Here is a 27289-nt window from a genome sequence, read left to right as displayed (position 1 = left end):
GTAACAATGCTGCTGTCACTAAGAGGGATAAGGCTGTCTATGCGTCCTAACAACACAGTCGATCTTCATTATTTACGGATTCTATTTACAAATTTGCCTACTCACTAAAATTTATTTGTAACTCCAAAATCAATACTTAGGGCATTCTCACAATCATTTGTGGACATGCTCTAAGGGCAAATACAAATTAGAACTAAAAAAGAAAGAAAGGCTAATTCCCTCTGTAGAAAAAAAGAGAAGAGGCCTCCTCCACTTGCCACTTTTCTTACAACGTTTATGTTAGAAAGGTTGTAATTATAATAAGTCTTTCTCTGCCTCTTTGTGATGTGTGTAAATCTTTGCAAAGGCTAAACAAGCCTCTTGCCAACTGTGCAACCCAGGCATGTTTCCTCAAGGACCTGGAAGCCATCTCTGATCTGTAATCAATCAAGGAAGACAGTGCCCGTGTCCCAGTCTTCCAAGGGGATAGAAGCCTGACTTCAACTGGGGCTTGGCTCCAAGGTGTACAGCTACCTCCAGAGATGGAGATATGAGAAATTAATTTTTTTCTTTGGTAAAGGCAGTTCGCAAACACAGGTGGCTATCCCAACTCCCAGGTGAATTTAGGATGAGCTATGTGTGACAAACGGTGCTGTCAAGTCCTCTGACTTGAGGACTAGTTGTCATTTGCTGTGAGAACATGTCTGACAGGGGCTGCCTTAGCTTGTCTCTATAAAAGGATAAAATCTCTTTCTGTCTCGGCAGTCTCTTTAGCAGATTTCCTGAGATGCACAGCATACTCAGGTTTGATGCTTATTTAAAAACAAAACTGTCCTACTTCTGTCGACAGTTTTGTTTGGGTCGGCAGGAGACTCTGTTTCTAATTACGCTTCCCCAACGACGCACAGAGTTGCAAAAACTCTGAGTTGCCCAGTGTGTGCGTTTCCAGCTGAGGCTGAACAAGGCAGCGTTCTGCCTCCTTGCTTTAGCTCTCTTACTTAAACGAGGGTCCTTTCCACGGTCCAATGAGTGCCACGTTTCCCACAGCTCAGAAGACTGATGTGCCTTATGGAGACAGGCTCTGCTCGGGCATGAGTTATAGTGTTGCTGGCCGTGAGTTCAATGTTAACCAATCAACAATAAATTAAATAAGGTGTCTTTAAACAGAAACATACATAAAACAAGGTTATGCATCGATCAGTTGACAAGAATGTGACCAGAGGTTTGCAGGAGCCTGCCCTGTATTTCCCCTAGAGCTGGGGTTCAGTGTTCACTAATTCAGTGTCTGCAACAACATCACGGAACGTAACGATCGTGAGTGACGAGAATCGCCTGTGCCTGGCAATAAATGGCAGTGTTTAGGAGGTGACTACAGATCGACAGACTAGAGATGAGTAACCAGGTGACATTACAGGTGCCGATCCAGATCTTGTGAGCCACTGTGTTATTTTACTCAGGATGTTGGGGAGGAAGAAATGACAAGAGAAGGTAAATGGACACAATAAAGAGATAGAACTTGAAAGCTGAGGCTGCCGCTGTCAGCTCCCTTACCTGTGTTGGTACTCCAGGCCTCAGAGTCAAGTTCACATTGGAAACATTGCTGATTTGATTCATAAGTGGCTGGCGATTCTAAATACACACACATAGGAATCAATACATTTTTTTCAAACAGCATATATTTTATTTCAAATGACCTTTCCCAAGTAACTGCCCCCTCTAGCCCCCATCAGCATGCTGCTGGATATTAAAGTCACATGGTTGGTAGGTGAATTCCCATTTAAAACTAGTGATCAGCTTATAACTGAGAAGTTATTTTGGACTGTTTGGAAAAAGGGGTAGAATGATCAGAAAAGGAGGCCAAGAGGAAGACTGGAGAAATAGCAGTGATCACTCATAAAAATGAGACCGGATTTTAAAGCTTATAGTATTATTATTTACTGTACTGCAGAAATCTAAGGCTGATGCCGTGGGAGAACATCTTCCTGAGCCACGCAGGTATTTTGTAAGGCAGCGCTGCTCTGCCACGGCTCAGCTAACAGTGACTATTTGTGCCATCAGAAGAAGAAATGACAGCAGTTTTTCAGAGTGCTCACTTTGAGCCAGGCACTGTGCCAGGCCCTTTAAACATATACATATTGCCCTTTATCTGTACAAAACCTCTATTTTATAGATGTGAAAACTGAGGCTCAGAGAGCTCAAGATTTGCTAGCTAGTAAATAACACCCACTGCCGTCAAGTCAGTTCCGACTCATTGTGACCCCACAGGGTTTCCAAGGCTGTAAATCTCTACGGAAGCAGACTGCCACATCTTTCTCTCACAGAGCTGCTGGTGGTTTTGAACTACTGACCTTTTGGTGAGCAGTCAATTGCTTTAACTACTGTGCCACCAGAGCTCCTAGAACTAGGATATCAAAGGATAGATGCTCTATGTTAGAGTTAGTGGAGGAGAAAGAACGGAAGTCAAAAGGAGTATGAAAATTATAGGATCATCCTGGAAAAGTTTTCACCCTCCAAGAAAGTGTGGAATGAGACAGCCCTCCAATCGTCACACAGATTGCTGTGCCATCTCACATCAACCTCCCCTACGTCCATCCCCTACCGCTGCCATCCCGCCTGTCCGGGTACCGACTGAAAACCCTACCTGCTGTGCTTGGAGGCGATGCTGAAGTTGAAGTCTCAGTTGATTTGGCTGGGTCTGCACGAGGCCAGCGGGCCTGAGGCCTGGTCTGGGTTGCATTCGGAGTGTGGCATAACTAGGTCGCTGTCCCATGGTGTGGAAGTTTGGATCCTGCATGGGGGTATAGCTACCCGGAGCCATCTGCGCCTGAGACGCATACTGCTGTGGGAAAACTGGGGCCTTCTGCTCCATCATGATGCTGGAATCCTGACTTGAGAACTGTTCTGGATCTACCGCTTGGCTCTGAAGAGAAAGGCCCAGATAACGCATAAATAAATCCACTAAAAACAGCAAAGTAAATATCAGGCTCTTTTCACTCACTGACATATATTTGAAGCTTGTTATACGTTGCTGACTACACAGAGGTATTTTTAGGCTGATGCCACTTTTCCCTCTGGAACATATCTCTGTTTAATAGGGCCAGTTACACAAGGAAGGTAGTAGGGTGGAGCTGGGCTCCCAGCAACACTTCTTCCAAGGGAATGCCTCCTACTCAATCCACCAGAGACTGACCTCGACTTTAAAATGCAAATATCCTCTAAACTTGTTACTTTTTTTCCCCCTTCATTCAAAAATTTATATACCAATTGTTTTGTGACACTGGCTGCAATCCTTGTAATGTGTCAGCACTCTCCCCCTTTCCCATTTCACCCTGGATTCCACATGTCCATTCGTCCAGTTTTCCTGATCCTTCCTGCCTTCTTGTCTTTGCTTTTGGGCAGGTGTTGCCCATTGGGTCCCGTATGCTTGACTGAACAAAGCAGCACATTCCTCACGTGTTATTGTTTGTTTCATAGGCCTGTCTAATCTTTGGCTGAAAGGCAGACTTTGGGAATGGCTTTAGTTCTGAGTTAGCAGGGTGTCTGGGACCACAGTCTTGGGGTTCCTCCAGTCTCTGTCAGACCAGTACGCCTGGTATTTTTTTGTGAATTTGAATTTTGTTCTACATCCTTCTCCCGCTCCGTCTGGGATCCTCTATTGTGATCCCTGCCAGAGCAGTCAGTGTTATTGTTTTTGATTGATTATTCACACCTTGTATAAATCACTTTAATTGGACAACATACTTGAGCAGTGCTGAGACAGTCACCATCATTATCTCCACTTTACAGATAAAACTGAGGCTTGGCGCCATGGAGCGAGCCGCGAGACAGCTATCCAACCAGTAAGTAATGGGTTCCCGTCCAGGCGTGTGACTTGGGACCTGGCTCCTCACCCATGTGGTGCACTGTCTTCACCTGCTTGTTTTCTGCGGCGGCCAGAATCTCCCACATGCCCCACATTCTACCACCAGCCTCTTATTACCTACTAGACACACCTAATGTGTCTGTCACTTTGGACTTCTTAGGACTAGCTTATCTTTCTGGGTCAGGTGGGAGAGGTGTAGAAAATCCAGAACTTCTGCAAGGGGAAGACTTCAGGTCCAGGTGGCCTTAAATGCCTACGTTGAGAAGGGAAAGGGTGTGCCTGGTTACACTCCTCCTCTTCTACTTCTAGGAGCAACTGCCACAAACCTGACATTATAACGGAAGGAGGGGAGGACGCCGCAGCAACAAAAACTCTCAAGGATTTGTCAGCCTGGTAACTTGCTGGGCCTTCCTCAAACCAGTTTACCTGTGTTGATCAGGGGCCGATGATGGTGCTAAAAATGCGATGGGGCCTCAACAGGGGAAACCATTCCTTGTTGAATTGCTGCTGACAACACACGCAAACTACCCCCGACTTTTCAGTATGTACCCATCTCAAACAGAGAAACATTTAATTACGGAAATTTACAACTACGAGTACAAACGAAGTACACTTCCGCTGACTCTATCTAGTAATCATATTTCAGTAATTTAATAAAAAATGAAAATAATACAAATAAATGAAAAAAGGAGACTAAAAATATTAAATGATACAATGACACCAGTTTTGATAAAACAATGTTATAAGTCACTCAGCAAACCCAATGACTGCAATTTTAAATGTCACTTTGACATACTGAAGGATAATAATAAATGTTAAACCTAACTAATGTTAAAAGCAAAGCAAACCAGCCACATAGGAAAGATTGAAACTCCATTTTCCTTTCTTGATTTATTTCAGGTTATAGCATGTAACCTTGTCATTTCTTTCCATTCTGCTGTTCTCAGTATGAACTGTCGAGTCTTAACTCCCACTTATGTCTGTTAAGCTGTGGGAATTATGACAAGACTATTTTTAATGCTTCATAGAAGTCTCCAATGACTCTGCATCACCCTCTCACAGACCCTGATGACACATCACACGTCCAAGAATTAGATCTCATCACTTTTTGATAATAAGAAATAAAGATGATTCATGCCAAGTAGAGAGGAGGACAGTGAAAAAGAGGGTAGGTGACAGTTTTTTCTAGGTTACTCTTTAAACAGTAAGCCAGGATGTACTGCTTCACACCAACTTAACTGTATATTTATGTCCATTTTAAGAACTGCCAGATTCAGATGATATTGTTGCTATAAAGTACTCTCAAAGTACTCTCAAAGGAAAACAAGCATGCTAAGGTTACTTCTTCATATTCCCATTTATTCTTAAATACTCCAGCATTACTGTGGGCTAAACCCACACACAGGTAAAATAATGAATTAGCCTCAGCTACTTCTAAAATAAACTCTTTTGCACAACTAGCTCAAGGATATAAGGTTAGCACAGTGATGGCAGGCTACAGGTGAGCGTATTAGCTCTGAGATGATAAAGTTGTAGGTCAGCAGGAAGGAAGGTTCTAGTCTTTGAGTCTCTGCTCCTTGTCTGGCCTTTCCTGGGAGCCAGTGCCAACACCAGGTGAGCTGGACTCGAGCCTCTGCCTTCCTGCTCAATAACCCCAATCATGTGTTAAGGTCTTTCTCAGTGTTCTCCATTTCTGGGCAAATGTTTACGGGAGAGTGACAAGCAAAGGGGGAGAAAGAAAACAGAGCTGGTCTATTGGGAGGTTAAAAAGTATTGAGAAGCAGGCTGCAGATTCCCTGTGAACAAAAGAAAATGAAGACGTCTGTGCCCGAGAATGCCTGGCCTAATTAGCTTCCTCATGGCACATACCTGGCTGACCAGCTCGGGTATTCCCAAAGCTCTGTCAATCTCCTCCAGGCCGTCGAAGTTCCGCAAGGCCAAATACAGCTGATCCAGGAGCGCCCCCTCATCACTTGGGGACTCTGACGCAGGATGTGGACACAGCAAGTCATCAGGAGAGCTGCCAAACGGCTGCCTGTGAAGACACAAACAGTCCTGGTCCTATGAACAAGGAAGCTGATTAGAGAACACTTTTCCTTACAAACAAAAGTATCACTGGACTTCCAGGGTCTGATGTAAACTACTGAACCAGCCCAACTTAGAGCCAAATGACAGTCTGAAATAAGAGATACGATTTACTCAGTGCCTAGTACAGGCAGGACACAATCTAGGGATCTGACATGATTTTTATTTTTACAGGCAGTCCCCGGGTTACAAACATCTGACTTACAGACAACTTGTACTTAAGAAGGGACTGCCACGAAGCCTATTATATTAAAAACATGAGTTAAACATACAACGGTTCGAAATAACGAACACACACACTGCTTCGTGGGATAAGTGGCTAGGAAAACTGAAATAACTTTAAAAGTGGTAAAAATGCTGTTCTGTCCACACAGTTCGAAAGAGAAAATCATCAGATGGTAACAGAAGCGACAACAGGAGGGGGCAGTGCCGGGTCACAGAGACTGGCTCAGCAAACCCAACAGCTCACTCTGTAAACGGACTACGCATAAATCTGGAAGTCTTCCGTTTTTGTCTTAACAGAACTTCCATCTGTTTGGCCAACATAAAAATCATAACGTTAGGCCTAGTTTTCCCTAGAAACTGATCTTTGACTCTTCATACAAAACAACCATCAGCTGCTGGATTTAATTATTTTACTACATTTGTATTATGTACACGTTCCCACGGAAACAGGTGGGTTTTTAATATACCAAACAAACATATTCAGAAAAAGCACAAGATTCGCCGACACCGTGAAATTGGGAATTGGAAGGCCCTTGAGAAAATCACGACCTCCGAGTATGACGACGAGGGTGACTTACACGCTGCTCTGTCCCCAAGTGGCTCCAGGGTTGGAGCTTACACGGCCTCCCTTGTGGCCAGCTCAGTGGGAACACTCACTGCAGAGTCTCCTCCTGCGTCTATTCCTCCACTGCCTCAAAGTGCAGCCAGGGGATGGGCAGTGGGCATCACCCGGGGGTCTGTCAGAAACCCAGACTCTTGTCCCCCGTTCCCTTACACCCGGTGATTCGCAATCTCCATTTAAACAAGACCCCGGAGGTAGGTAGTTCATAGTCTGAGAAAAAGTAGTCGTCTGCTTCTCCCCCTACGTGGATGGAATACACAAGCTGAGTACCCTTCTTTATTTCCTTAACCTTTTGTGCCCGCTGGTGCATGCAGCGACCATGGACTTTTTCAGCCCCTGGAGCTTATTGGGAAGCTGCCATACCACTGACAGTGCGTGCTGCTGCAAGGCAGGGCCTTTATGACTGAAACCGAAGACATGGGCGTGTGTGTGCACAGATTACTGTTCTTACAGGGTACTGTATGAGGTGTCTGAATTTCTGGAAGGAAAAACAGAAATTCTGATTTGTTACACATATGTACCAGTGGACTCTGGGGTAGAATTAATGGTACATCATATGTACCGAGGGACACTCAGCGTGGGCTTGTGGGAGGAGGCAAGAAAAAAAAAATCCATACTACCTACGAAAAATTCAGACACACTCGGTGATTCAGCCTGCTTCCATTGATGAAAAGACATGGTATCAACAAAAAATTCAAAGCAGAAAATAATTGGGTCACCAAAGGGTTGAGACCGTTATTAAGCAGTTCCTTTCACCTTCTTTTCCCTGAGCAAAGAAGCTCTAGCTCCAAACCTCTCTCACATATCCCAGTGGCGTGCCCACAGTCATCTTCTACTATTTTGTTTTTTTAAACTTCACTGAATCCTCTGATTCCTTTATTACTTCCCTAGGATACAGAAAGGAAAACAGGTACCATATCGTAATCCTGAGCCTGTGCGATGTCGACCAAGACAAAGTGTTACATCCCAGAGTGGACTCACTCTGAAACCTGTGTTTTAAAACGAACAAGTAAGAGGCTCTGGAAATATATTCCACCCTTGTGAGATTTCAGAAACCCTGCAGACTCATATCATTTCTGAATTTGAGGACTTATTACATAATTACAGACTTAGACTAATAATCCCCAAAGGACAAAATTTTCAGTCTGCAGTAAGGTCCTCACTGAGCCTCTGGTCCCAACTCTTTACATATGAGCCTCTAGGTCAAATTTCTTCAGGAATAACTGTAAAAGTCTAAGTTTTCCTCTTAAGTTTACTTTATGGAAAACGTCACCTGCATCATTTAAGTTCCCACACTGCCTCTTGCTCAGACCCCTAACGAATTTCCCTGCCTTGAGGCTTTTGCCCGCCCAGCCCAGCAGAAGCAGCACCATCACTTAGGCCTCACTGTCCCCTGTGGAACTTGTATGTTGAGTGCCGTGCTGAACACTTAGATTACACATACAACAATTTTTATTGTGATGCTGGGTTTGCAGCAAAGTAGGGCACTCTCAAAGACGCAAACAAAAACAAAGCAACTTGAGCATCCACTGTGCCACTGACAACAGGTGCTTTTTATTCACACAGCAGAAGAGAGCTGGGGTTTGGGGCCACAGCAAAGTAAAAGAGCTACCTGAGCCTGTTGGATTAAGTTGAGGGAACCTGGAAAGATGCCGGAGTGGACCTAGATCAGCAGTGACTGCTGCTTCTGGCAGAGACAAAGGCAAATCCTCTCTGGAGAAAAGCATCCTAATGTAGGCCCCTGGTGTTTCACTGATCAAAATCAACCATGAACTCCCTAGGAAGGATTACCAAAATATACAGGGAAACAGGCCACCACCAGTGACAGTAAATCATCAGATTCAGAACCACAAGTAATTCAGATATTAGAATTATCAGATAAAGAATAGAAAATAACTGTGAATGTGATTTTTAAAGAAATACAGAATTACAAAAGTGAGAAAGCACTAAGAGACAACGAAAAATGGCTAATAGAACTTTTAGAAATAAAAAATATAACTGGGTTAAACAGAGCTAAACAGCTCATTAGTAAACTAGACTCTAAATATGAATTATGCTGAATGAAATACAGAGGACAAGATGGAAAACACATCAATTAAGAGGGTAGAAGGAAAAAGAATCTAACACGGAAAGAGAAGGTGTAGCATGTACCTTATCAGGATTCCAGAAAAACTACGGAAAATGGAGGAAAGGCAGGATGTACAGAGATAATGGCTAGAAATTTTCCAGAACTGAGGAATAACATGAATCTGCAGATTAAAACAGCACAACACCTACCAAACACCAAGCATGATAAATAAACAGTTCACACCTACACATACTGCATGGAACTACAACTCATCAAGGGCAAAGACTAGTTCAAAAGCAGCTAGAAAGAAAATATCACTTACAAAGAAACAAAAATAATTAGACTGACAATAAGAAAAGCAGAAACTTCATCAAACTTGATTATATACCCTTTCCTTGTTCAAAAAACTTTTTCAATGGCTTAACAAAACAGTTTGCATTCCTCAGAGTTTGGTATTTGAGATCCTCCATAGACTATTTTATTACAAATCTACTCGTTCAGCTGTATCTTCTGATACTGCTTTACACAGACCCTGTCGATATTGGCTTAAAATTCGCTCACTCCCTGTTACTCTAACACGTGTTGTTGCTTCTGTAACCTCTGGACCTTTGTACACTGCTTTGCCAGCTGGACTGGCTCCTGGGCACGTCTGCCTCCTGAAATCATACCTTTTCTGCACGGCTCTGAAGCGTCTCTAATCACCCTCATTGGATGGTCTCCTGAAACACAGTTTACTTCTCTTTTGGCATTTATACTGCATACTACCTCACAGCATGGTTATTAGTTTGCATATTTTATTTTCCAACTAAATTGTAACTTCTTTGGCATGTCCTAGGTCTTACCAAATTTTGGATTTCTCTCTCCCCCAACTCCCTCCCCAGTAGGCAATGTTATCTGAATGAATGAACACTGGTCAGGCACTAAGTATTCAAAAGAGAAAGATGAGCTTGTAGCATAGATTTAAATCAACTCACAGAACTTACGAGCCACTTCTCCTGGGTGTCTGGACTCACCTGTTCTGGCTGGCAAAAGATGCCTGGTCGATAGGCAGGATGCTCTCAGGCCATGGGGCAGTCTGATTTGGAGGAGCTTGTTGTTGGCTATACTGAGGTCCCCCCATATTCATCTCTAATTCAGAGGGCCCTAAAATAGGGAGAAGAAAAAAAATAGAAACCTTACAATTTGTAATCAAGGAAGTATCTTTTTCTGCTTTGTAAAATATCTGGTTTATGGAAAATGAAAAAGACAGAAGCAATAATAACCTAGATGGAAATAATGAAATAGAATATTTGTTTTGAAATAGAGTTAAAGGACATAAAAATAAAAAACAAATCACCTATTTTAGGGATTATCTAGACTAGTGGCTCTAAACTTTTTGCTCTCAGGACCTTTTATACTCTTTGAAGAAGCTTTTGTTTATATGGATTATATCTCATTGACATTTAATGTACAGACAGTCCCCAGATTATGAACTAGTTCCATTTCTAAGTCTGTCTTTAAGTTGAATTTGTACGTAAGTTGGAGCAGTTAGGTACAGTTTATACCTAACATCAGTTAGTCAACTGTCTTAGTATACAGTATATAGTGTACCTTTCTGTGCATGAAAAACATTAAAGAAATACTTCCAAACACACTAGAACATCTTTAACATAATAATACAGTAACAATAATAATAATGTTTTGATGCACATTACAAAGTAACACGTTTGTTATTACGAATCACTGTATGTACCTTGAATTTTTAATATAAGCTTTATGGGGTTTGGTTCGTAACTACGGGTTGTACGTTAAACTGGACATTCATAATCCAGGAACTGCTTGTATTAGAAACTGAAACTGAGAACTTCTGAAAAACATTTATTAATTTAAAAGTCATAATAATAAATCCATTATGTGTTAATATAAACAAGATTTTTAAATAAAAAACGGAAAAACGATTAGTGAGAAGAGTGGCATTGCTTTGTATTGTTGGAGATTGTGTTAACATCCGGATTTAATACAAGAGAATGAGAATGTCTTATCTGCTCATGCACAACATCTGTTGTGATATTTATTACACAGCACATAACTTCTGGAAAACTCCTCTGTACACTTGTGAGAGAACGGGAGTGAAGAAAGCAAATAAGGCCTTAGTAGTGCCATGAAACTGGCTTTGGTTTCGCAGATTCTCTGAAAGGATTTTGGGGTCTTGGACCACACTTTTGAAAAGTACTGATCCTGAATTTTTCCTTAACTTTTAATCACGCTTCATGTTAGTTCTCCTGCCAAAGCAAGGGCAGAGCAGACAGGAGGCCTGGAGAACTCAGCTGTGTTCTTTCTTACAAGTTCTTTTTAGAGGTTTAAAACTAATGGATGATATCAGCTGTGTTATTACGATCATCATCTGTAGACTTCATTTACTCCTGTCTTCCATTACAAGAGATCATTTTCTGTTGAGTTCATGGCTTTTTGGAGTTTATTAAAAACCAGAAAAATTTAGCTACACAATAAAGCCATATTTCAAGCTTAAAAACTAGGTACTCTTCAGTGAAGGAAGACTGAGGACAAATTAAAATTCTGACTAATTTTGCATAGAAACATAGTGATTTTTTATGCAGCATTCAAATTACATCAACTTATATTTGGGAATGTCTCATAATTCAAAGTACATTCAACGGAGAAAGGAGATATGAAGGTCGTCTCAGAAACAATAAGCCCAAAGGTGCCAAGCAATTAAATAACTAAGTAAGAAAACTGATGCCAGGTAGGATGAGAATTCTGGATTATCTTGTCAAAACAATCCTGACATCTTTCTGTGATTTAGTGCTTACTCACTGTGTATCTAAGTACATGAAAAAGTGTATGTTATGGATTGAACTCTGTCCCTCAAAAATATGTGTTGTAAATCCTAACGTCTATACCTGTGGTTATTATTTCACTTGGCAATGGGTTGTCTTTGTTATGTTAATGAGACAGGATTAGTGACCGGTGTATCTTGAGTCAATCTCTTTTGAGATATAAAAGAGATTAAACACGAGCTAGCAAGCAGAGATGGTGGAGAAGCGATGCCAAAGCCACATGGAGAAATCCCAGGAATACAAGCTCAGAAGAGACAAGGACCTTCCTCCAGAGCCGACAGAGAGAGAAAGCCTTCCCCTACAGCTGCCACCCTGACTTCAGACTTCTAGCCTCCTAAACTGTGAGAAAACAAATTTCTGTTAAAGGTACCCACTTGTGGCATTTCTGTTATAGGAATACTAGATAACTAAGACAGTATATAAACATTAACTTATCTGAATTATGCTAATGTACAAGAGAACAAGAAGCTTAATATGCCAATGATTAAGAAAATCATCTCAAGTATGAGTTGCACAGACCATTAATTTTTTTTATTTTTTATTGTATTTCAGGTGAAGGCTTACAGAACAGTTTCTCACGAAACAGAAGTACACATGTTGTTTTATAACATTGGTTAACAACCCCACAACATATCAACCCTCTAACTTCTCAACCTCTTTTGTTTTTTTTGGTGAAAATACACATAGCCAAAGATACACCATTTCAAAAATGTCTACATGCATAGTTCAGTGACACTGACTATGCTCTTCGAATTCTGCTGTTATTTTCACTTAAGATGAAGGCTTACAGAACAAAATAGTTTCTCATTTAACAATTACTACACACGTTGCCCCATGACAATGGTTAACAATCTCACAACACATCAACAATATCCTTACTCAACCTTGGGTTCCCTATCACCAGCTTCCTTGTCCCCTTCTGCTTTCTGGCCCTTGTCACTGGACTCCTGTACCTCGTTAGTCTCATTTGGTTTTACGGGGCTGTCCACTCCCAGGCTGAATGGTGAACCTTGGAGGTAGCTTCACCATTGAGCTAAAAGGGTGTCTGGGGGCCATACTCTCGGGGTTTCTCCAGTCTCATTTAGGCCAGTGAATCTGGTCTTTTTTTTGTGAGTTAGGGTTATGAGACCATTAATTTTTTAATGCAACAGCTTTATTGAGATATACTTCACATACCACACAATTCACCCATTTACAGTGTACGATTCGGTGGTTTTTAGAATAGTCAGAGTTGTATAACCATCTCTACAATCAATTTTAGAACATTTTCATCCCCCACACCCGAAAAGAAACCCCATACCCATCAGGAGTCTCTCTCCAATTCCCCAGCCCTAGGCAACTGCTAATCTACTTTTTGTCTCTACAGATTTGCCTATTCTGGACATTCATACAAGTGGAATTATACAGTATATCAGACTATTAATTTTAATAACACGTGAACTGTATCCAGATAGAATCCTAGTGATCATCAGATTGTATGAGATGTTCTAGGAGATCCCGCACTTTCAGAGAAGACCTGGGAGAGTCTAACTCAACAGTGTAGGGTGGTGGCCCAGGAATCTGCATTTTTAAACTCCTCAGATGATTCTGATGATCATCCAGATTTAGGAAGCACTGCTGTATCATGCAGTTGTTTCTTTATTTTTTAAATATCATATAACCTTTATAGTATGACACTCTAACTCACTATCCCCAAAAGGTGAAATTTGGTAATTCAATGAAAATAAAGCATCATAAAGATAGTTCTCTTCTGTACCTGGAAATCCTTTGAGATTCTACGATTCTATACAGAGTTCTGGTAAAATCTCAAGAGTGACAGCTTAACATGGGGGGATTACCTAAACTGCAATTTAGGAGAAAAAGTCTTGAAAGAACTTAAGGCACTGTTACTGCCTTCTAAGAAATTATGAAAATTTAAAGCACGGATAGCACTGGAACTACCTTACCTATGTTCATGACCTGAGACTGGAGCATCTGTCTCTGGCCAGGCTGGTTGCTGGCTCTCATGGGGATGCTGGCTGTTGGGTTCCGAATCATACCTCCTTGGACTGGCCGGTTCATGGCACTGGTGGTAGCGGCACAGGTGACTCTAGCAGCAGAACTCTGCGGTGCCCATTCCCCAGATGGCATGGTGGGCCGGGAAGGATTAGTACCAATCATTCCTGCATGCAAGCCAAAGAAAACTGAGCAATGCAGTAACCGAAGACATACTGAGCATGTATTAGCACCAGATGATCATACTCTTTACAAGACAATTGTTCTGTAATACACAGTCAGTGCAATAGCTAGCCCCCTCCCTTGGGTAGACGTGGGCCCTTTGCTAAAAAATACAACTAAGCAATTACTACAAATTTGTCACAACATGGACTTGCCACTCTTTATAGCTCGGAAAAGCTGTTAAAATTGTTCCCATATGTAGTTAGAAACAGGTGCTGTGGTGTGTGGATAACCCCAACTTCCTTCCTCAGGAAGTGAATCACATTAGCTGATATACACGTCAATGCTTTACTTTCCAAAAGGGAGGGGAGGCTAAGAGGAACAAGGTAAAAACTAATAATCAATACTCTAATTATAAACCAAAATCACAGAGAACATATTGTAAAACTATGCTAGACTTTTAAACGCCAGAAATTCCGTTCAGAATATTAGAATTTGTTAAACTTCAAAACTGACCAAGGTAGCCTCTAAGGCATGGGGGAAATACACGATCTTTCTGATATTTACTAAAGTTCTTTATAGCCAAGACAGGGGAAACACTACTTCTTCAATAAACCCAGACCATCACATTTGTGATTATACTCATCCAAAATAGGTTAGGACAGATTTGTAAAAATCTTTTCATAATTAAGTTATTAGCAATCACATGACCACACAAAACAGTAAGAGCACAGCGTGGCCAGGTGGGATCAAGGGTTTACTCTGTCTAACCTGGCCCCGGGATGCTGGTAATGGTCAAACATTTGCTAAGACTTGATATTCTAAAGGGGGAAATCCGAAATGAAATCATTTAGGAGTGTTTTATGATGGATGTATATAGGTTCTGCCTTCAAATACATGGCTTACTCTCATTTAATTATGGTAAACAACTAAAAATAGGGTATGCCTAACAAATGGAGAGAAGATGTACTGTGGGTGTTTCTTGTGAAATGAGAACGTGTTATATTAGAATGATTAAGGGTGAAGGGTAATTAATTCAACTGAAAAGGTTAGAACAATGTTACATATTTTAAAAACCATTTTAAGATTAGATTTGAACTATACAAAGATATTATAGGAGAACAGGCATGTTATTTTTCCAAAAATCTACTACCTAAATAATGTAACAAGATTATGGAGAGTCTAGAAAGTAGAAAGGAAAATCACTCATAATTCAACAATATTAATGCAACTATAATGGGTATTCCCTTTCACTCTTTCTTTTTCTTGAATGGCGTGCTAAGCGTTGTATGATCTTCACAGTCTAGACACCAGTGATAACACATATATACAGGCTGCCCAGTCTAAGCTAAAACAATACCAGGAATTACAACAGCCACAAATCTAAGTTTTTTTAATAATATCTATTTCTTTCCATGTCTTTGTCTTCTGCATCTCATTTAGAAAAATGAAGAAAGCTGTAAATTGCAACAGCTCTTCATTAGAAAACTTAGCATACTGCTATATCCATAATAAACAGATGTCCTAGGGTATAGGACATGGTGGCAGTAACAATCACTGTTGCTGTAATGATTTCTAGACTGAACTGGATGGAAGTTTGGGGATATGTTTGCTGCTATAGCGGGGATTATACTGAGGAAAGTGTCTGGGCAACTTGGCAGACACTTTAAATCGTAGCAGGTCAAGGTTCAAATCAGATCACAGGCAACTTCATAAATCTTCAAAAACAGAGCCCTGGACCAGATCTAAACGTTGTTGTTAGACTAGGCACGCTACCGTTTACAGTTCTTCATTTTCACTCAGCATTTTTCTGAATGGGAATTGCATAACTGAAAATACTGAAGGTTGGCTGAATTTTAAACTTTCATTCTGAAATTCTCCAAATACAAATCATCAATTAATAGGAAGTTTTTGGGATATTGGCAGATTATCACTGGTAACTAGCAATCATCAATCTATCTTATACATACCACTAAATTTTCTAGAAAAGTAACTGGAATAAGAGCAAAATAATTCAGCTTAGGCTCTAAGATTAATGATTAGAAACTTTATAAAAGAAATGATCACAGAATAAAATGCTCAGCCTTACTGAATATTTTCAATGCTTCATTCGCCACTCAATGAAAACCTGTAGAATCTTCTTACTTTCAGATGTTACTTTCTAACATAAAAAAATCACTTGAAAGATGTGCTAGTTTGATGTGGATGAATACATCATTATCACTGAGTTAATAACCCACCAACAGAGGAGCAGTGCATTTGAGCCCTTACCTGTGCTACTGTTCCCTAAATTTCCTTGGTTTCCTATCATCCCTTGATTACCCATCATTCCTGGCTGAGGTATCACTGAGTATGGACTACTGTTTCTGATGGGTGGGAAAGGTCCAGCACCAGTTGGGCTTTGCAATGTGATGTCAAGTGGTAAATTCTGGTTTGGCAATAACCTGCCCAGTTGCCCTGGTCGTGGGTTATTAAAAGCTACGGAGAAAACAAATAAAAATTGAAGGTTAATATAAGATAATGGAAAAGAATAGTAACAGTAGTAGTGTTTAGGGAAATTTTTTTCTGTAAAAGAACAACAATGTGCTTGTCAGGGACCAACTGCCTACACAAAAGACAAACTCACCAACAAAGAACATACGCAGTGCCAGAAAGTAAACTCGTAATCTAATCAACATGTCTCTAATTCTTGAAAATTTTGGGGAGGAAGAACAAAAAGAGAGACCATTGTAAATACTATTTACTATATATTTTTCTCCTTAATACTAATTTCTAACATTCAACTGTATTTTCTAAGTAAACAGTTAATATGATTTATTTCATGTTATATTATTTGAATGCAGGAGTATTACTTTCTCACAGCTATGAAGCTATAAACATCTCTTGCATGCAGCACCAAACCCGCACACACGTGGTTTGGATGTTAGAATATCATGTCTCAACTGGACACTTTCCTAGGTTGAGAATTAAGTTGAAAGTGGTTACTCTCATTGAGAGTAAAATCTTGACGTGTAAAGTTCGCTACTTGAAGTCAGTATTAGGTTAAAGCTTTAGGGCCCTGTTTACTCTTCTAAGCACAGTTTGTTTAAATTCTAGATACTTTTAGATTTGAAAGCAACCTGTAAAAAAAAATTGGCATAGTGGCGCTTACACAATACCTCAGAGGAAGAGGGCGCAGTTGGTAAACATAGAAGGTGTGTGTTATCTGTGTAAAAATACAGTATTTTTATGGTTAATTCACAAGAATTTCTTGTGTACTAAGCACTATGCTAGTGCATTATACTATTATACAGACAACTAGTAATTTGATAACCAAACCAAAACCAAACCCATTGCTGTCAAGTCGATTCTGACTCATAGCGACGCTATAGGACAGAGTAGTACTGCCTCATAGGGTTTCCTTGACTGGTAGAGTCAAACTGCCGACTTTTTGGTTAGCAGTCGAGCTCTTAACCACTGTGCCACCAGGGCTCCAATTTGATAACAATGCTATTAAATTAAAAAAATACAAAAATATTAGAAAATTTTGGGCTAATTTTAGTATTTTCTCTGAAATAGTGAAGTCTGAAATAGCACATTTAAAAGAAAAAGTTCTTAATAATCACTAATAGAAAAAAAATATTTAGAAAAAGTAGGGCTGGGAACAGAAATTATATACAGGCTTAATCATGGCCTCCGCAGGTTCAGCTACCTGGTCATCACTCCATAATCTGAACACCATTAGGAGGTCCAAACAGAGGAGACACTGTTAAGTTCCCCACACAGGCCTTCATGATCTCCTTGGTTAGTAGGAATAAACTACCTAGACTGTTTCTTATCGACTTCTCAACTTTGCAGTCTCCCACGGTCCACAATCAACCCTGTATTTCCCCAAGAAACGAGGCAGGTTTGAGAAGTAACAAGTAAAAACTCATCTTTCGTTTTACCCTTTTCAGAGTGGCCAGGAATCACTTGAGAAGAGAAAAAAATAAAGATATTCTGTGACCTGGCTGATGGTTGCCTTTTCTGGTTTGAGAACAGGAATTACAACAGCCACAAATCTAAGTTTTTTAAATAATATCTATTATAATATATTGAACAGGGAAAAATCATTCTGTTACAATTAACACTGAAGAGGTTATTTAACTTTCTATAAATTATGGCCTTGGGACAGAAAAGATATTTTCTTCCATTCAAAGTGTTGGACAACTTTAGGGTAACATCAAGTTGGTAAACTAAATGTTCACAGTGAAGAAAGAGTTCATATTAAACTTAAAAGGACCTAAAATAAAATAAAAACAATGAAAAAATGATAAAAATATATTTGCTTATAAATGGATGGTGTAAGGTCTTCAAACTTCATATTAAATTAAACAGCTTAAAATACACTTAGAAAACTTTTACACGATAAAGTTCCATGTAAAACTGATGTTTACATGAGGACTCCTGAGGGACAGGGCAAGATATTTTTAAGGTGTGTAGCCCTTTCATGTTTAATGACTAAACATTTTGAGAAGAATCTTATTTTTAATAGTATATTATCCTAAAAAGTTCACATAACTCCTTGATTTTCTATTTTTTAAGTATTCAGTTATATATTAAAACACATAAAATCTATCTTAAACTCCATTTCTGAAGGCAGTAACAGAAAGGAAGGGAAATATGACAATTATCTGAAGAACACTATCGATGTAGGTCAGTCTCCTTCCATGTTGATTAAATTATCTACAAGAGAATGTTAAGAAAACATGCTAACCAGATTCCATTTTGAAATGATGCTTCAAAGGATCAGGACGGTAGATGGTGCTATTTGATCACAGAAACCTTGAAGTGACTAAGCTGTTTGCATTAGACCTTAATAATCCATTTCTGATAGTGATTATATGCGATTTTCTTGGCATAGCCATCAATATCTCATACTCACTGCTCTGTGAAATTCGCAATGCTGTTTTCTGGGCTCCAACAGGTGTAACAGTGCTGTTTTCAGCTGTGAGTTGCATGAGGTCATTGATGATGGCTTGCTTGTCGACTGATCCAGTAGGGGCACCTGGCCTTGTGTCTGGGAAAAGCTGTGGTAACTGACTATTCTGCAAATCATCCAAAATCTCCTCCAAGTTGTCCAGCTCACTGCCAGGCTGCAGTTAACAAACAGAAGAGTTTATCCAGTCCCACTCCAAGCGGACTGTGTGGTACCGCAGGCACATTTGTACTTATTGACCTAACTGGTATAAAGCACATAAGCACAAAAAAGATGCAGATATATACAGCATAACTCAAGCCTAACAGTTAATTGGTCATCTTTCTAAAAATTAAATTGACAAAGGACAAGTAATTTAATCTCTTGGTTCTCAATTTCCTCGTCTGTAAAAAGAGAAATGGCTGAATTAGAAAGAAAGCTCTCTTCCGGCACTGTGATTTGTGGGCAATTTATAAATTCCTCTTTATTTTATGCTAACCACTCAATTAATCACGAGTATGTATATTCCCAATTAACTATGAGCAGGTATGACTCAGAGTCCAAGTCTAGTTTATGAGGTTAAGACTCCCTAAGAAATAACAACAATAACAAAGTAGTATAAAATAAATAAGATCCCAATTTGCACTAAATCAGTATTTTAGCAAATGAACATTTCCTTTTAGGGATTTTTTTTTTTTTTGGAAGAGCTGGGGGTGAGGGGGACGCAAAGTAAGCTTTGAAGCGACCCTGAACTAGCTGAGCATCGCTTTTTCATTTTAAGTGCTTTCTTTTCTTCTTAACACTTCCAGTTTCGAAGGACACTGGCTCTCTCGCTCACTCACCAGCTTAGGGGGAACAACGTAGGGAAGCGGGATAAAAACGGGTCACTCCCAATCATAATACCTAGTAACCTGATTTCACAGAAGCCATAGAAGTGTTTCTTATGGCTTTTTTACTTTTTTTATAATTTCATTTTCAATTACCATCATAAAAATAGTAAGATAAGTATCACCATTATTTCATACTTAGTACTTTTCTTTCAGGAAGCTAAAATGATTTTATAGCTATTCTTCTAAGTAGAACCTATCTATGTGCCAGGTCATTAAAATCAGACAGAGTCAACCACACAAGAAAATGACTAAGTTAAATGCCAGGATTACTTTCTAGTGAAGAAAGTAGTGATGATTCTCTTGATGTGTAGGTGGAAAAACATAAGTTAGGCAGCTTCTCCAAATTCACTGGCATGAACTTTGAATCCCTGACCATGACTTACATTCTCATTTAAATAACTCTTTCACTTACCCTGGCAATTCCAAATGAAATCGCATGCTTGTGATATGAGGAGGTTACGTTAAAAGCAAAACGGAATGGCCTACATTTTTATCCTATATACGGTATAATTCCTATCCCCCATGTAAAGGTTGGATCCACTAAGATTTCTGTAAGTTATGGCAAATGTAATATCTGTATGGGATGTCCTTTCACTGAATATATTTCTCAAGTTAGGAAAGGCAGACTGAAGTAACATTTTATTTGATTCTTTGCAGAGACAATGAGCTTAGCAATAACTTGGAGATCTATTTTCCAGGGACTTTGTAATGAATTGTCAGGACAAATACAAGACCATTATCTGGTTAGTTTAATCACCCTGAGCTTTTGTCTAACAAGAGAAGGGCACCAAATATGGGAGATTATCTAACTCAGGTAAGAGTTAACATCCTAAATTACAGACAGACAAAATGACCCTTTGAACTCCTTAGGAAGGCACCTCACTGGATATCCGCTCCAAGTGCAATACAGCTAGTTTTCCCTCCACAGTGGGAACAGTTCCTATTTCTTCGGCTGAGCCCCAAATGAAGTAGTTTGTGTTAAGGGCCATACTGTACACACACACAAAAAACTTGTGGCTACGTGTTCACACTACTGGAGCTGCCAGGGAACCAAACACCAGCACATCCACATCACCCAGCTCATGCTCACCCAACCAGGGCGTACACTAATTGAGATGAATGGTGGGCAAAACTGCTTGCACTTTCAAACAACTATTTAATAACTTACACTTCTTCATTTTTTTCTGGATGTATACAGTTGACTCTGTGTAAGCTGAATGTACCTGTACATAATCTACCTTTATCATGTTTTACTGATTAAATTGATGCTTTCAGTATAAACATTTATTTTCCACCAAGGATAGTGCCTGGAAGGTAATGGGCACTCACTCAGTCAACATGATGAATTCCTTTAACCACATTAACTTTTTTCTCATGTTGAACTAGATTCCTCATAGGCATTCCTACAATTTCCATTAATTTCTCAGAAAAAATGTTTCCTTATTGTTTTATCATGAAATAGCTCCAAAGATCACAAAGAAGCTCTAATAAGCTGCAGTTTATCTCAGTCTGTGAAACAAAGTTTCCCAACTACAATGCTGCCTTGTATAATGTGTTTTTAGAAGGTGGCCCTTGAAGGTTAGTACGTGTGTGGGGGTGAGGAAGATGGGCTGTAATAAGTGGCCTCTTGCGAAAGCTTTGCAGATTGTCTTTGATGAGAAACATATAAAATGAATAGGTTCATATAAAAAAATAATAAAAATATTATTTTCCTCAATGTAGGCTCTTATATTTACGACATATTTTCCCCATCTCATGTATGTGTAAAACAAAGTTTTTTTTTTTACAATATATATGGACAACAGTCTAGGTGTAGACTCTACCTTTCCTTTTTACTTCCTTTTTTTTTATGCAAATAAGATCATACTTTAAACCATCCTGGACAGACAGCAGAAGTTTTAAAGACTTCTAGTGATAGAAATTATGACCTTTCCTTTCTAATCTACTCCTGTATTTAATGAGTCTAATATAAGTTCAATATAACATACATACACATGGGACGGTAAAGTATATTTGGATGGTTTAAATAAATTATTTTTATTTCAGGAGATAATTTAAAAAAATTCAATCCATTATTTCCCTTGGTTTACTTTTATTCTTAAAAAGCATGTATTAAAAATTTAGAAAAAAAAAAAAAAAGAACTCAAGTGACAACCAGAATAGAATTATTAAGAATGTTGACATATTGTGAAAAACATCATCAATGTCAATGAATAATCTGTGTGTAGAAATGGTTAAATGGGAACTTAATTGTTGTGTAAACTCTCACCAAAAACACATTAAAATATTAAAAAAAAAAAAAAAGAACAGACACAGACACACAAAGGGAAGAACGCCACGTGATGACTGAGGCAGAGATTGGAATTATGCTGCCATAAGCCAAGGAATGCTGAGGGTTACCAGAAGCTATTGTTGTTGTTTATTGTTAAGTGCCATTGCGCTGATTCCAACTCACAGTGACCCTACAGGACAGAGCAGAACTGTCCCATAGGGTTTCCAAGGACTGGACAGAGTAGAACTGCCCCACAGGGTTTCCAAGGATCGGCCGGTAGATTTGAACTGCCAACCTTTTGGTTAGCACCCAAGCTCTTAACCACTGCGCCACGAGGGCGCCCCAGAAGAAGGCAAGAAAAGGATCTTCCCCTACAGACTTCAGAGAAAGCACGGACCTGCTAACCTCATGGTCTGGCTTCCAGAACTGTGAGAGAATAAATTTCTGTTGTTAAAAAAAAAAAAAACAGTATGTGTATTGTTTAATGAGAAACTAATGTGCTCTGTAAACCTTCATAAAAAAAAAAAAAAAAAAAAAATTCATTTTCAAATTTTGATCTTAGCCATTTTAAGAGGAGAACTAATTCAACTGTGAATCAGTCCAGCTCTGACGAGTAACAAAACATTTATTTGTCATAAGAAAGCCGTGAAGAATCTTCTTGATGTTATATATCAAAAGGAGTTGGTTCTGTGGAGACCAATAGCTATGGACACTGTGAATCCATTAAGCTTACCACCTGAAAAATGCAACATGAAGTTTTCCCTACTAGAGACAGTATTGATTTGCCTGTGTTGACTCCTTGTCAATGTTTGGAGCACACATTTAATAATCTAAATGTTGTTAAGTTTACTTTAAATGTTCTTCTTCAAGGAGATAAAATTCAGAATGTCTATAGCTCTTAGGTTGTTCAGCAATAAAGTTTTATGACTATCGCATTTTCGTCTGTGTTCAAAAGTAAGTTCTACAAGGGATGGATTTGGCTACCTTGAGTTTCTGATGTTCAAACATTTCCTCCCCTAAAAATTTTCAAGCTTTAATTTTCTCCCAAAATTTTTCTAGTGCCTATTTACTTTGTTAGGCACAATTCCTTTGCAAGACAAAAAGATTAATGCCCTCCTTTGAAATGCTTTGCCAAGATACTTCAAAATTTTGCTTAGGCATCTATTTGAATGCTCAAATTAGCCACATCAATCTGAATAGTTACTTTAAACTATTTCAGGCAGAAAATGTGTCAGAAAGATTATTTATAAAAGTTCTACAAAATGAAAATTGAACTTGATTTCTTTAATTTTTCATTATTCTAGTTGTATGAATTTTTCATGTGTCAAATCAACTTGTTCTCTAAAGGAAATATAAAGAACACATGACTATTAATAACATAAGTATTATAATAAATCACAAAACAATTTTCCAAATTTTTTAAATGAAAATTATAATTTACCACATTTGCCTAAAATAAAATTGTTAAAAACTGGTAATAATTCTACCACATTTTAAAAAAATTTGTTGTACTTTACGTGAAAGTTTACAATTCAAGTTAGTCTCTCATAGAAAAATTTATACGTACACTATTATGTGACCCTAATTACTCTCCCTATACTATGACAGCACACTCCTCCTTTCTACCCCTGATTTCCTGTGTCCATTCAACCAGCTCCTGACCCTCTCTGCCTTCTCATCTCACCTTCGGACAGGAGCTGCCCATTTAGTCTCATGTATCTACTTGAGCTAAGAAGCACATTCTTCATGGGTATCATTTTATGTCCCATAGTCCAGTCTAATCTTTTTTTTTTTTTTAAATTGTACTTCAGGTGAAGGCTTACAGAACAGTTTCTCATGAAACAGTAGTACACATATTGTTTTATGACATTGGTTAACAACCCCACAACATGTCAACACTCTCCCTTCTCTACCTTTTTTTTTTTTTTTTGGTGAAAATATACATAGCCAAAGATACCCGATTTCAAAAATTTCTATATGCACAGTTCAGTGACATCGACTACGCTCTTCCAATGGTGCTGCTATTCTCACTTGAGATGAAGGCTTACAGAACAGAATAGTTTCTCATTTAACAGTTACTACACATGTTGCCCTATGACAATGGTTAACAACCTCACAACACATCAACACTATCCTTACTCAACGTTGGGTTCCCTATCACCAGCTTTCCTGTCCCCTTCTGCCTTCTAGCCCTTGTTCCTGGACTGCTGTGCCTCATTAGTCCCATTTGGTTTTATGGGGCTGTCCACTCCCCAGCTGAACGGTGAACCTCGGAAATGACTTCACCACTGAGCTAAAAGGGTGTCTGGGGGTCATACTCTCGGGGTTTCTCCAGTCTCCTTTAGGCCAGTAAATCTGGTCTTTTTTTGTGAGTTAGAATTTTGTTCTACATCCTTCTCCAGCTCTGTCCAGAACCCTCTGCTGTGATCCTGGCCAGAGCAGTCAGTGGTGGTAGACGGGCAACATCTAGCTGTACTGGACTCAGTCTGGTGGAAGTCCAGTCTAATCTTTGTCTGAAGAGTTGGCCTCGGGAATGGTTTTAGTTCTGGGTTGACAGAGAGTCTGGGGGCCATGCTTTCTGGAGTTCCTCCAGTCTCATAATTCTACCACATTTGGAGGGAAAACTTCAAGACAACTGCTAGTTTAAAATATGGTTTGCCTTTCTAATGGAGCCAAATAACAAGAAGAAATTCTCTTTAGACTATTTCCAATCCTCATCATAAGTGTCCCTGAAGCATTAGAAAGAACAGAAGAGTATCATTTGGTAAGGTGTCAACCATGCTCCATTGTGTAACTAAGTATATAACTTAAAAGTCAGTAAACATATTGGAAATACTTTCTGTCACTGTTTCCTGTTGGTTATGAAATCTTGTAGAAACAAACGCTGTTTAAATACTCTACGCAGTAAAGAATGCTACTTTAGGTATAACAGCGCCATTGAAGTACTTCCTGTCCTTAATAAGTTAGCAATAGGTTAAACTCATACTCAGTTAATGGCTCTTTTCTGAATCAAAATAACAAGTCTGTTAACCGTGCAGTTCAGGCTTGCTAACAGTTTGTTTTATCTTACTATGCAAACAATTTATTGTACTCCCTTGAAATGAAAGAAAAGTCTTCAATAAACGGGTGTAGCACTTAATATAGGATATAATTAATCTGTATTTGGAAATAGTGAAGGAGACCAGGAGGTGAAAGAATCACTGTTGTTTTTTTTTTTTAATTAAAGTAAGCCATTCTAACTTTGATCTAAATTTAGGTAATGCACACTTCCTGTGGTAACTTTTCTTTTCAAGTTGCAATGTTTTTGATGTTAAAATTGCTCTGAAGCAGTATTTCTGGCGGAGTTTTCAATGTAAGTGGAGGGAGGGTGGGACCAAGAACTGGGTTTCATTATGAAAAATATACTGTGTGTGTGTGTCTATACACTGCTTTTTGATCCACCCAACATGACGGATTTGTGCCAATTACATTCTGGGCTTTATGTTCCCCAGATGAGACAATTTTGATGAGACAAATGTTTCTCCTAAACATCAATTAGAAACTGCAAGTGACTCAAGGACTTTTTTTTTAAACCTCTCTTTTCTTGTCAGTGTCTTGCCGGAAGTTGGTGCAATACAGAGCTAAATATAGAACTGCCAAACAGTGTCCCCCTTCCCTGACTCCCTAAGCCCCTAGGGCCTCAGGCCTGGGAAAGAAGTTAAATTTGTCTATGGCAGAAGGGGCCACTGTAGACACTGTGCTAAGGTGTACCTGATGAGTCACCATCCTGCCCACTAGTGTGTGTAGGGACCTGAGTGACGGTATCTGTGCCTGTCACTCTGACCTGCCACTAACTCTAGTTTACTAATTCTAGTGAACCTCAAGAGATGAAAACATTTGCAGTTGTCAATATGGTTTTATACTTCATTTTAATCTGAGACCCTGCGATCAGTTTTCTGCTGAGACCCTGACTCCCCCGTGCCTAATGATCTTACAGAATTACAGAATAGCTGATACATACAGCCGTGCATGAACATCTAAGTTTAAGGATTAATCACTAAAGATCTTTATATAGTTTGGCCCTGTTTTCCTTGTGAAGGGCACAAAGGTTTGAAAAATTATAGCTTCCCTTTTAGGAATGATAGCAGCTGTCAAGACATCAAAGTAAAAGATACAAAGGAGCGAAGTGCTTAGAACCGTGGAAGGAGCCCAGCTATAAAAGCATCTGCGGCTGCAGCTTTCCTGATGATTGCTTTAAATCCTAGATGTGCCTCTGGTTAGCTCTGCTGACTCAGCAGAGTTCAGAAGTTACCAGCAAAGGGGTGCTCCTCTCTTCTCTCCCAACCCACACCTAGTCCCTGAAGACAGTGACACGTAAAATATTCACTTGCAAAACAAACTTCAAGAACAAATTAATGAAACATTTTAGGTAGGAAGGCCCGTATAGCTTCTTCATTTCTTAGCCAGTCATGACCTGAGAAAAGATTTTGAAGTACAGGGCAGGGATTAATGGCCAAGTGGGAGAGTTGATGGCGCAGGTGAAGTCTTGGATCATTAACACCAGCCAGTCATCAATTCCCCCAGGAAATGCCCGATGCCAAGCATTATGGCAGAAATAACCCCCACCCGTTTAAAAAAAAAAAGAATATTAAACCCAGAAAAAAGTACATCCATCTATGGGCAGCTGAAGAAGCCCTGGTGGCACAGTGGTTGAAGTGCTTGGCTGCTAACCATAAGGTCGGCTGTTCGAAACTACCAGTCACTCCACGGGAGAAAGATGTGGCAGTCTGCTTCCATAAAGATTTACAGCCTTGGGAGCCGTATGGGGCAGTTCTACTCTGTCCTATAGGGTCGCTATGAGTTGGAATCAATTCGATGGCAATGGGTTTGGTTTAGGATGGGTAGCCGATTTTCGATAAGGGGTTAGACTCCATTCAATGGGGGAATAAGTAGTCTCTTTAACAAGTGGTGTTGACAAAACTGGATATTTATTTGCAGAAAAACGAAACAGGACCTAACACCATATACAAAAACTAACTCAAAATGGATCAAAGACCTAAATGTTAAAACCAAAACTATGAAGTTCCTGGAAGTGCTATTTTATAGGGACAAAATTATGGGACCTAGTTTGTTTCAGTAATAGATTACCAAACACAACTACAAATGCAAGAGCAACAGAAGACAAGTTAAATAATTGGGACCTACTAAAAATTAAATATGCTCATCAAAAAACTTTATCAAAGAGTAAAAAGAGAACCTACGGGTTGGGAAAAAAAATCTTTGGGAATGATGTATCTGATAAGGGTCTAATCTCTAAAATACATTAAAGAAAACCTTCAACTCAACAACAAAAAGAAAAACAACTCATTTAAAAAAT

The 27289-nt window shown here is 39.3% G+C and overlaps 1 protein-coding gene across 12 annotated transcripts in view; it reads right to left on the bottom strand.

The window, feature by feature from the left end:
- Window positions 1-27289, bottom strand: part of NCOA2 (nuclear receptor coactivator 2) — a 304968-nt gene that overhangs the window by 16393 nt on the left and 261286 nt on the right. For all 12 annotated transcript variants that reach the window (XM_023727750.1, XM_023727751.1, XM_023727747.1 and 9 more), the window contains 7 exons: window positions 18739-18949; window positions 16107-16313; window positions 13625-13840; window positions 9855-9984; window positions 5711-5876; window positions 2621-2899; window positions 1531-1608 (listed from right to left, as the gene is read on the bottom strand). In XM_023727750.1, the coding sequence (XP_023583518.1) occupies window positions 1531-1608; window positions 2621-2899; window positions 5711-5876; window positions 9855-9984; window positions 13625-13840; window positions 16107-16313; window positions 18739-18949 (1287 nt within the window). The remainder of the gene's footprint in view (window positions 1-1530; window positions 1609-2620; window positions 2900-5710; window positions 5877-9854; window positions 9985-13624; window positions 13841-16106; window positions 16314-18738; window positions 18950-27289) is intronic.

The sequence above is a fragment of the Trichechus manatus genome, unplaced genomic scaffold (genome assembly GCF_000243295.1).
Source record: "Trichechus manatus latirostris isolate Lorelei unplaced genomic scaffold, TriManLat1.0 scaffold00018, whole genome shotgun sequence".
Classification (NCBI taxonomy): domain Eukaryota; kingdom Metazoa; phylum Chordata; class Mammalia; order Sirenia; family Trichechidae; genus Trichechus; species Trichechus manatus.
Note: the sequence above shows the minus strand (reverse complement) of the source record. Positions and strands in the feature narration are given on the sequence as shown.